This window comes from Ornithorhynchus anatinus, chromosome X1, assembly GCF_004115215.2.
Source record: "Ornithorhynchus anatinus isolate Pmale09 chromosome X1, mOrnAna1.pri.v4, whole genome shotgun sequence".
Lineage (NCBI taxonomy): Eukaryota > Metazoa > Chordata > Mammalia > Monotremata > Ornithorhynchidae > Ornithorhynchus > Ornithorhynchus anatinus.
The window spans coordinates 11,121,094-11,133,105 of record NC_041749.1 but is presented as its reverse complement, the minus strand read 5'-3'; the positions used below and the strand labels follow the sequence as shown (position 1 = coordinate 11,133,105).

Genomic DNA, 12,012 nt, shown 5'->3' with positions numbered 1-12,012 from the left:
TATTTCCCGCAACCTTATCGGAGAAACTAAGAGAGCAGCTTGCTTTCTGATTCTAGGAGTAGCTGCCATTTAGCGCCCGAAAAATCTGACGGGACAAGTGGGACCGTTTAAAGTTATTTAGAGTTTTAAAGTTTTAGGTGGGCAATTCTCTGAGGATCAAAACCTGATATTTCTTTATTTCCAATCTGAGACTTTCACGAGCCATTTTCCCCTCTCGAAGTTTTAGGTGGGCAATTCTCTGAGGATCAAAACCTGATATTTCTTTATTTCCAATCTGAGACTTTCACGAGCCATTTTCCCCTCTCGGTATCGCACCTGGAGGGTTTCCAGTCCTCCGCCAGTCTCGGCTACAGGAGGGAGAGTCAAGCAGAGGCCCGTCCGTCCCATCCCTAGCCTGGACAAGTGGCTAGCGAGCGGCGGGCCGTCGGCACGGGAGAGAGTCGAGGGAGGAAACTCAAGTTGACCGCGCGGGAGAAGGCAACGGTAAACGACTTCCGCATTTTTCTCGAGAAAACCCTCCGGATCCACCACCAGAACGACTGCAGGTGGGGCATTCTGGGAGAGACGCGTCCACGGAGTCGCTACGGGTCGGAGACGGCTCGACGGCGTAAGACCAGCCGAGCCATCTACCTCAGTCTATCAAGAATTGAATGTATTTAGCTTTTCCGAACACATCTCTGGGCTAGGATTCCACAGATGGCGCTCAGAGTACTGAGTCACTTCACCAACCCTGACATTGCTAACGGAGAGAGTCCGAAAGACCGATCCCCCCGTTACCCTGAGTTGACGAAGCAAGTGTCTTTCGCCGAAGCTCCCCGGCGCCGAAAGCGCACCCGCCAATGGGCCGCTTGGGCCGCTAGGCGTTTTTAGCTGGGAAGGTCTTCGAAGTTACTCTGGCGGCTTTTTGATGACTGACATCTTTCGTAAAACAGCCAGTCGATCCATTAAATAAATCAAAAGGAAATCAGGTTAATGGGAGCTGGGGTTACCGAGGTCTTGCAGATCTGTTCGTGGTCGAGACCCGAGATTGGGAGAAGTGGAGAAGAGGAGGCAGAGAGAACGCACACAGACCCTCCCTTCCCCCCAGCCCCTGACTCCCCGCGAGACGATCTCCTCGGTCTCAGGAAAGAACAACGGCAACTGTCCGTTGCCCGGCTTGGAGTCGCCAATGGAAGCGTTCCAACCGCCGAAACTGCTCCCGGGGTGACTCTCTAGGTGGGAAAAAATCTTGCGGAACTCCAGGGATGCTGGAGCTCAGCACTGTGCTCATTTGCTTATATTTTTATTACCCTATTTATTTTGTTAATGAGATGTACATCCCCTCGATTCTATTTATTGCTACTGTTTTTGTCCGTCTCCCCCGATAAGACTGTAAGCCCCTCAATGGGCAGGGATTGTCTCTGTTGCCGAACTGTGCACTCCAAGCGCTTTGTACAGTGCTCTGCACATAGTAAGCGCTCAATAAAACTATTGAATGAATGAATGAATGAATGAATGGAGATTAACCCCTTGCCCAGCAGCAGAGGCGTGCGGGAGGGGAGAAGGGGTCTCCAGCCGGGAGCCCCGCAGCTCCGGCAAAGAGGGAGGGAAACCGACCCGGTTTCGGCAGCTCCAGCAACCGGCCCACCCGGGTTTCGGGTCATCGGAGTTCCCTTCTTCCCTTCCAGATCCGGCTGCTACGGATAGGCACCGCCTGCACGTGCATTAAGCTATTTTAAGGCGAGGAAGACCTGAGCGACATTTATAAAACGTGGTGCATTTAGGATAGATAGCGAACGTGGATTCCCGTCTGAAGCCAACTGATGGGAAAAGGGGATTCTGAGCTTGCCCACTGGTTTGGTCACTCAGTCGTCACACGCCCTGACGGCCCGCGCCGTATTGGTAACAACGGTGACAATTTGAAAAAAAAAAAAAAACACAACAAAAAACCCCTACTTTTCTTATAACATATTTCCTTATTTACTGCAAATCTGCAGTTACAATTTTCTTATGACATATTTCTTTATTTACTGCAAATTTGCAGTTACAATATAAATTAGGTTTCTGTGCTTCGACCTCAAGTAGTAAGATTAACTGCCTGATAAAGTATTGGGTATATAACTAATTTCAGGCTAAAAACACCTCAAAGAATGCTTCTTGATTTCTTCCATTAAAACAAATTCCCCAATTACTATGCCCAGCATACCTACCAACTCATTTCCACTTCCGCGTTTTAATTTAAATTGAAACGGATAAACGGTAGGGGAACAAGATCTTGAAAATTTACAGAGTCGCTGACAACGCGTATTACTTTAAAATTACAGCTCGACCAAGGTTACAAGTGATCCCTTGATTCTTCAGTTCATTAAGGGCGATCGCTTACCAGTAAAGGAAAGATTTTCTCGTTTGGCTTTCATTTCCTTTATTCTTTTCTCCATCTCAAGGCACTCATTCTTTATCTTATTCGTGGGGCTGTAAGTCAACGAACCATCTGTACGAAACCACAAAACCGGAAGATCATTTTCTAGAATTGACAATGAACACGACACACGCTATTTCACTGAAGGTCGACAATCGGACGGTAAATCCAGATCAAACTTAAAATCTAGGGGGCCGAAGGGCCGACAAGCTCTCTCTACGGCGGCGAGACACTGGCATCACATTCCGGTCCTGAACACGTAACCCGACTGGGTGGGACGTCTAACAGTGGAAAGAACGTGGGCCCGGGAGTCAGAGGACCAGGGTTCTAGTCAGAGAAGCAGCGTGGCTCAGTGGAAAGAGCACGGGCTTTGGAGTCAGGGCTCATGAGTTCGAATCCCAGCTCTGCCACTTGTCGGCTGTGTGACTGTGGGCAAGTCACTTAACTTCTCTGTGCCTCAGTTCCCTCATCTGTAAAATGGGGATTAAGACTGTGAGCCCCACGTGGGACAACCTGATTCCCCTATGTCTACCCCAGCGCTTAGGACGGTGCTCGGCACGTAGTAAGCGCTTAACAAATACCAACATTATTATTATTAGTTCCGCCTGAACCACTTGCCAAGTTTCTTAACTTCCCCGGGCCTCAGTTTCCTCATCTGTAAAATGGGGACTCAATACCCGTCTTCCCTCCTACTTAGGCAGTGAACCCCATGGGGGACAGGGACTGTGTCTGACCTGATTATCTTGTATCTACCCCAGCCCAGTACTTCGTTTAGCACATGTTAGGTGTTTGACAAGTACCACGATTAGCATTATTAATATTTTGCAGGATCTTCCCGAGAGCTGGAATCGTCCCGAACTGTAGGGGCTAATGCCCCGAAAGCAGTCAAATCTGACGATGTGCCACCTAACGGCCCCCTCCACCAGGGCACCCGCCACGTTTCCTCTAGACTGGAAGCCGCTCGTGGGCAGGGAACGTGACCAGAAACCCCGTTATACTCTACCTTCCCAAGCGCTCAGTACGGTGCTGCGCTCGATAAGTACCATTAATTGAGCGTACGGTACTGTGCTCAATAAATACCATTAACTGAGTGATGTCTGTCTCCCCCGCTAGCCTTTAGGCTCCTTGTGGGCAGGGCGCGTGCCTACCAACTCTGTTACGGTGCACTCTCCCAAGCGCTCTGCACACGGTGAGTGCTCAAGAAATACAACTGATTAATGCTGGTATTTATTAAGCGCTTCCTATGTGCAGAGCACCGTTCTAAGCGCTGGGGTGGATACAGGGTCGTCCCACGTGAGGCTCGCTGCTGATCCCCACTTTCCAGGTGAGGCAACCGAGGCACAGAGAAGTGACTTGCCCTCAGCCACGCAGCTGACAAATGGCAGAGCCGGTATTCGAACCCATGACCTCCGACTCCCAACAAGCCCGGGCTCTTTCCGCTGAGCCAGGCTGCTTCTCTACCACGACTATCACCAAAGAACAAGATTTTTGCCCCACTGTGCCGGCGCGCTCGGTCCGAAAGAGAGGCACGGGAGATGGTCCTGAGATTCGGCAAGGAATTCAAACGTGACTGCTGAGGCCCAACCGACTCAGTCGGTGGTTCTGTTCTCTCCCAGTCCATTACCAGTGACGGGAGGACCACCTTGGCCACCCTAGGGTCTTCGTAACAATTTCTATCCCCCACTCCCTGCCTTCCTCCACATAAGTGGTCTTACAGACTCTGAGTCTTCTAGTCGCGTGCCTTCCCAAAGGCCTAACAGGTATGTCACGCAACGAAACTTCATGAGGAGAAATTTCACTATCGCTTTCCTTGTTTTAAACAACTGTAGTGATAGAAAACACCCACGCCCAGAGGAATTTCCATTTTTAAGGCTTTCAGAGGAAGAATCATTCACTCAATAGTATTTACTGAGCGCTATGTGCAGAGCACCGTACTCGGCGCTTGGAAGGTACAATTCGGCAAAAGATGGAGACAACCCGCGCCCGTCGACGGGCTCACAGTCCAATCGGGGGAGACGGACGGACAGAAACAAGACGACTCAATCAAGGGGATGGACGCCTCGTTAACAGAGAATTATCAAGCTTCCACTCTAGCTCGGTACACTTGCTAGAGTCTGACGGCATTTTTGCAAGTTCTTGGAGCCAGGGCGGGACCATGACGGACCCTAACGGAAGTCATTTCCCAGTCCTTTCCCACCTCTTCTCCGCAACTTACCAATGGCCGCTTTTTGATTGACCAACTCTTTAGCCATTTTCTCAAATTTCTTTTGTAGCCTCCGATCGTTTTCTGGGGTTTTGGGAACAAAATCTTTCGGCTGCATGCATTTATGCTGCCCAAAAAAGAAGAGGCGGCATTAATCAACTGCACTTCTTATTAGGGTAAATGTTAGGTGTTTACTATTTGCCAGGCATTACAGCGGGTGATGGGATCGATCCAAACTGATCGGGACGGATATGCAGTTCATGTCCCACATGGGGAGCGAGGGGGGGGGGGGGGGGCTCGGTCTTCATTCCCATTTTATAGGTGAGGTCACCGAGGCCCAGAGAACTGAAGTAACTTGGCTCAGTGGAAAGAGGCCGGGCTTGGGCGTCAGAGGTCATGGGTTCGAATCCCGACTCCGCCGCTCGGCAACCGTGTGACTGTGGGCAGGTTCCTTCACTTCTCCGTGCCTCAGTGACCTCATCTGTCAAATGGGGATGAAGACTGTGAGCCTCACGTGGGACAACCTGATTCCCCTGTGTCTACCCCAGCGCTTAGAACAGTGCTCTGCACAGAGTAAGCGCTTAACAGATACCAACGTTATCAACTTGCCCGAGGTCACAGGGCAGACAAGTGGCAGAGCTGGGAGTGGAACCCAGGTCCTTCTGACTCTCAGGCCTGCCTCATTAGGCCGCACTGCTTCTCTCAATAAGCGATTAAAGAGTGCAGAGCACTGTATTAAGCTCTTGGGAGCGTGTGATATAACGGAGTTGGTTGACACATTCCCTGCCCACAACAAGGACAGGGGTTTTGAAGAGGAGTTAAACGTCCGAAACATGTGGGGCGGGCAATGGGCACGGGAGTCAATAAGGATGGAGAAATAACGTCTCCGGGCAGAGGAGAGGGCCGGAGTGAAAGCAGGCAAGGATGAACTACAGGTGGATAAGGTCGGCCTGACATTCATTCATTCATTCATTCAATCGTATCTATTGAGCGCTTACTGGTGCGGAGCGCTGTACTAGGCTCTTGGAAAGTACAATTAGGCAACAGGTAGAGACAATCCCTACCCAACAACGGGCTCAGAGTCCCTGGATTTCCGCCAGGAAGTAGGAACGCGATCTAGGGTCATTTACCTTCTGGGGCTGAGGAGTTGAGGATGGGTTAGGTGGTACTGACAATCTCTTGAGGAACCTTGTTAAGTCACTCGCCTGAGCCACCAGACCCACGGCTTTCATTCTCACGTCACTCTACACACGTCAGGTTCTTGGGCACCGTCAATCAAGACACCTGAAAAATCCATCCGGCGTCTCCGGCGTGCGCAGGTCACTTCTTACAAGCCACAGCCTCCGATGAGTGACGTGCCGGCAGAGTTTTCTCATCACAATTGGGGATGACATAAAAGCCTCTAACAGATACCAATCTCTCTCCGCCCCACGCAAAAAACTCCCTAACCTCGATCGACTTGGGCTCAGGGCTTTCCGGCGGCTCACCCCCAGCGGTCCGACGGTAAACCCGGGGCGTCCGCTGAGCGTAACGCGCCGTACTCGGCGCTCGGAAAGGTATCGTACAACAGGGCGGAGACCCCCCGATCCCTGTCCGCGAGGAGGTTAAGGGGTTCGGGGGGAGACGGACATTAGAATAAATTACAGACTGGGGACGTCTTACAGGTCCACTCTCCTCACCCACTGCATCCCACGTTCTTCACTCCTTCCGAGTTCCCCCTCGACCCATACCTGCCAACTCTTCTGCCTCTGATTCCCTGTTCAGGCTGCTTCCCCAGCCTGGAACATTCCCAACAAAACCACCAAATATTTACTACAGTGCACTACACCTAATAATAATAATAATAATAATGTTGGTATTTGTTAAGCGCTTACTAGGTGCCGAGCACTGTTCTAAGCGCTGGGGTAGACACAGGGGTAGACACCTGGGTAGTGTCCGGTAAACATCACACGACTGCTGCTGCTATGGCAGTTTCCCCATTTCTCGAAGCTCTCCTGAAACCTCACCTCCTCCCCAAACCCTTCCAAGTCCCATTAACCCCACAGCCTCCCCCTCAGAGCATATGAGTTCGAATCCCGGCTCCGCCGCTTGTCAGCTGTGTGACTGTGAGCAGGTCACTTCGCTTCTCTGGGCCTCAGTTACCTCATCTGTAAAATGGGGATGAAGACCGTGAGCCTCGTGTGGGACAATCGGATTACCCCGTGTCTCCCCCAGCGCTTAGAACAGTGCTCTGCACATAGTAAACGCTTCACAAATACCAACATTATTTGGGATTAACTGTGAGCCTCACGTGGGATATCCTGATTATCCTGTATCTACCCCAGCGCTCAGAACAGTGCTCTGCACATAATAAGCGCTTAAACAAATACCGACATTATTATTATTATTATTATTATTATTTGTATCCAGAGTATTTATGTCCCTATGAATATTGCACTCTACATTACTTATTCATCTCTTTCGCCCCGACATATTTCTACTACTGCCTGTTGCATCCTTTTCATCCTCCAGCTCTATCCGCAAAATGTTTGGTGCGGGTTTCTCTCCCTCATTAGACTGTAGCTCTCTGAGGGTCAGGGAACGTGTGTTTTGCTCCCAATTTACTTGCCAAAGCCCTTAACGCTTATTAAGCACTCACCAAATCCCATTAACCGATCGATTCCGTACAGAATCACTGTTCATTAAAATGAGTCTGTGACCTCTTCCGGTTCCCCTTCATCTCCCGGAGACGAGACTCCGCTGCAAAGGCTCGGTGGTCCCCAACAGCCGGTGACGGGCGGGATGGACGTGAGAAGTGGGTGGGATGGTAAAGGGAATGACTTTGACAAATTGGAGGCAGGGGAGACAGGTGCGGTGCCCTGAGATGTGGTAAAGGGGAAAAGGGGACTCGTCAGCTGTGGGACTGTGGGCAAGTCACTTCACTTCTCTGTGCCTCAGCGACCTCATCTGTAAGATGGGGATTAACCGTGAGCCTCACGTGGGACAACCTGATCACCCTGGATCTACCCCAGGGCTCAGAACAGTGCTCTGCACATAGTAAGGGCTTAACAAATACCAAAATTACTATTAGGTCGTCTTCTCAGTCGGCGTATCAGATTTTAGGGGCTTGACCTAAATCCAGGGGCTTCTTGGTGTGGGGAAAAATAGGGCATGACTCGGTTGATGCGTGAAAAGGCACACATCGGAAGACCCCTTCTAATCTGTAAGATCCTTGTGGGCAGGGAACATGCCTATCTGCCGGTCAAACCATCCATCGACGGTACCTCTTGAATGCCTACTGCGGGCAGAGCACTGAGCCGAGCCCTCGGGAGCGCACGGTGCAAGAGAATCTGTTGACGTGATCCCCGCCCACAAGGAGCTCACCATCTAGAGTCTACCACCCCCGTTGAACATCGCTCTCCCGAGCCCTTAACACGGTGCTCCGCTCACGGTAACCACTCACCGACTGATCACTCTTGGGTTCAAAGCTGTCCATCACCCGGCCCCTTCCTACCTCACCTCCCTCCCTTCTGCTCCTCTGCCGCTCACCTCCTCTCGGTGCCTCGTTCTCGCTCGTCCCGCCGTCGACGCCTAGCCCACGTCCCACCGCCGACCTGGAACGCCCTCCCTCCTGACATCCGCCAAACTAACTCTCTTCCCTTCTTCTAAGCCCTACTGAGAGCTCACGTCCTCCAGGAGCCCTTCCCACACTGATCCCTCCCCTTCCCTCTGCTCCTCCTCCCCATTCCCCCTACTCCCTCCCTCTGCTCTTCCTCCTTCCCCTCCCCACTTGTGCATATTTGTGTAGATTATTGATTGCTCTATTTATTTTGTTAATGATGTGTATAGCTCTACGATTCTATTGATCTCGATGATACTGACACCAGACGACTTGTTTCGGTTTTGCTGTCCGTCTCCCCCGTTTAGACCGTGAGCCCGTCGTCGGGCAGGGATTGTCTCCGTCCGTTGCCGAACTGTACATTCCGAAGCGCTCGGTACAGTGCCCTGCACATAGTAAGCGCTCAATAAATACGACCGAATGAATGAATGAAATGACTTCCACCCCGTGACTAGACATGGTGAAAGTCACGACTCACCCCTGGGCCGCATATTTCAAGTTTCATACTCACTTTTTTTTCAGTTAGTGTCGATAAGCCTTCATTGGTGTTAATTGCAGGAAATAATGACTCGTCTATATGTACCCCGACTTCCCTGCATCTGTAAAATAAATATACGGTTACTGTTCTTCAAACGCTTCGCATTTAGCAATCAATCCTCAGATCAAGCAATTAAAACAGTATGAAGGAATCTGCACGGCAATCCCTTATACCACTTCGCGGCGTGCTACAAAAGACGAGACGAGGCATAATTCAGTATTTTTTCCTAGTCTCCTCCACGGATATACCTACTTGTTTATCCAGAGATTAAAAATAATTGCTCTTTATGAAAGACCGCGACGGCAGGGGGAGGGACGTATCATTTTATATCCCAGCAATCTGGGCCTACGGCGTCTGGACCGTAGCCAGCACTTAACGGATACCATTAAAAGAAATAATATCTATGTCTGTTGAAAGATTCCTATCCCAGATACCTCAGGTTTGTCCGCAAAGCCCAGAAATGAGGCTGAGGACAGGTCTTTCCCCTGAGATCAAAATAACAGCAGCCTCACTTGCCCTAACCTCTCATCCCCTCTACTGTCTCATTTTTCCTCTTCCCCAGGATGCTGCTCCAGGAAGCACGATCCAGGAGATAGAGCACGGGCCTGGGAGGCGGAAAGATCTGGGTTCTAATCGCAGCTCCGCCACCTGTCTGCCGTGTGATCTCCGACGAGTCACTTTGCTTTTCGGGGCCTCAGCGACCTCGTCTGTAAAATGGGGATTAAGACGGTGAGCCCCACGTGGGACACGGACTGCGTCCAGCTTGCTTAGCTTGTATCTACCCCAGCGCTCGGGTCGGCGCTCGGCACGTGGTGAGCGCTTAAGTACCACAGTGACTATTATTAGCTCGGCAGCAACCGGACCCTCAGCTTTCCCTCCTCACTTTCCCATCAAGGTCTACGATCCCACCATCCTTCCTGTCCCCTGACCCACCCTGCCTCACATTCAACCCATCTCCTGGAACCGTTCCCGCTCTCGGGGGGGGTCCCTTAGGGAGCGACCCCAGAGAGGCGTTCCGGGAGCCTGGCCAGCTTGCCACAGTGCCCGGGGCTCAGAGCTCCCACCTAAATGGGCCACGTGCAGTCTGGAAGCCTGGGATCCCACTCTTCGGACACTGAGACCGTTTCAGCGGCCGAAGCAAAGGGGTCGGGGGCGGTCCTCCCTCTAGACTGCAAGCTCGCCGTGGGCGGGGGTCGCGCCTCCCAACTCTGTGCGACTGTTCTCTCCCAAGAACTCAGTACGGCGCTTTGCGGACCGTAAGCCCTCAATACATACCACTGACCGATCGATCTGCTCCACCTTCTGGAATCTCATCCAGAACAGGGCTCGGGAAGGATTCATATAATTCCCTCGGCTTCAACTGCCATCCTAACATCTGCCCGGCTCTGCCTGGACAGCCTCTTGGCCGCTGCTGAGAACGTGCCCTTTTATGAGCCGTGCAGAGCCGAGGGCATTAAAATTTGTCATTTCTCACGGCAGACCTGGAAGGAACTCGGTCGCTTTGCCGGTCCTGCAACCTGGCAGAAACCGAGTTTAAAACCTATGATCCTCTCCTACTCCCTTCTGAGCCGCTCTTACTTGCTCCTTCATTCACCCTCCCTCCCATCCCCCCGGCACATACGTCTGCATCTGTAACTGATTTATCTACTTATCTGTATTAAAGTCTCTCTCCCGCTCTAGAATGTGAGCTCGCTGCGGGCGGGAATGAGTCTGTTCGTTTTGGGATTCTGTACTCTCCCGAGCGCTCGGCACGGTGCCGTGGACAGAGTGAGGGCTCGATAAATACGCTGGAATGAATGACTAAAGGGAGCAGGTCCCGTCTACTCCACTTCCACGGGGTTCGCTCCCTAAGAACCTTCTCCTGTTTACCGGGAGAACACCGTGAAACAAAACCCTCGCATACATTCGATTCCACTTCCGTGGAGTTTGCTCCCTGAGAACCTTCTCCTGTTTACCGGGAGAACACGGTGAAAGAAAACCCTCACGTATACTCTATTCCACTTCCACGGAGCTTGCACCCTGAGAACCTTCTTTCTCATGTTTACCAGAACACCGTGAACAAAAACCCTCACGTATACTCGATTCCACTTCCACGGGGTTCGCTCCCTAGGAACCTTCTCCTGTTTACCGGGAGAACACGGTGAAAGAAACCCCTCACGTATACTCGATTCCACTTCCACGGGGTTCGCTCCCTAAGCACCTTCTCCCGTTTACCGGGAGAACAGGTGAAAGAAAACCCTCACGTATACTCTATTCCACTTCCGCAGGCATTGCTCCCTAGAACCTTCTCCTGTTCACCAGTAGAACACTGTGAAAGAAAACCCTCACGTATACTCGATTCCACTTCCGCGGGCTTTGCTCCCTAAGAACCTTCTCCCGTTTACCGGGAGAACAGCGTGAATAAAAACCCTCACATATACTCGATTCCACTTTGGCGGGGTTCGCTCCCTAAGAGCCTTCTCCTGTTTACCAGGAGTACACCGTGAAAGAAAACCCTCACGTATACACTGTCAAAGAACAGTCGCGCGCTTTCTGGAAAACCAGCTGTCACCTCTCCACACGCAGAATCTCCTAAATATGGGAATATTTATCGTTTTATCGTCTTCCCGCCCACATGCAAAACGGCAACATCATCCCACCATCTAGTGGTTACACTGGAAAACGTCTCGGGACGTGGTCAGATGGAGGACAGGTCTCTTTCTCCCGCTTACATCTTAAAAACCACCCCGCTGACCCCATTTGAAAAGTTCCAGGTGCCCGGTGGAACTCGGTCCTGCCAGAACTGTCTCCGTGCAACTTTCCATCAACAGAAACTTTCGGGTCCACCTCTCTACGAATCATCTCCTCCTTTAAATCTACACCTACCTAACGATAATAATTACGGCATTCGTTTGGGCAAGGCACTTCGCTTCTCGGGTCCTCAGTCACCTCCTCTGTAAAATGGGGAGGAAGACTGGGAGTCCCACGTGATACAACTTGATCACCTTGTATTCCCCCCAGCGCTTAGAAGAGTGCTTTGCACGCGGTAAGCGTTTAACAGATACCGACATTATTATTACTCTGTGCAGAGCACCGTTCTAAGATGCTGGGGTCGATACGGGGTAATCGGGTCATCCCACGTGGGGCTCACAGTCTTCATCCCCATTTTCCAGACGGGGGAACCGAGGCCCAGAGAAGTGACTTGCCCAAAGTCACACGGCCAATCCTCTCCCGGTTCTCCTCTCACCTCTCTGGCCGGTCATTCTCGGTCTCCTTCGCCGGCGCCTCCTCCCCCT

General features: G+C 51.5%; 1 protein-coding gene across 2 annotated transcripts in view; it reads right to left on the bottom strand.

Annotated features, from left to right (window-relative positions):
* MCPH1 (microcephalin 1) overlaps positions 1 to 12,012 on the bottom strand; it is a 269,454-nt gene that overhangs the window by 243,052 nt on the left and 14,390 nt on the right. For both annotated transcript variants that reach the window (XM_029051630.1, XM_029051638.2), the window contains exons 4-6: positions 8,711 to 8,798; positions 4,614 to 4,728; positions 2,363 to 2,470 (exon numbers count right to left, since the gene is read on the bottom strand). In XM_029051630.1, the coding sequence (XP_028907463.1) occupies positions 2,363 to 2,470; positions 4,614 to 4,728; positions 8,711 to 8,798 (311 nt within the window). The remainder of the gene's footprint in view (positions 1 to 2,362; positions 2,471 to 4,613; positions 4,729 to 8,710; positions 8,799 to 12,012) is intronic.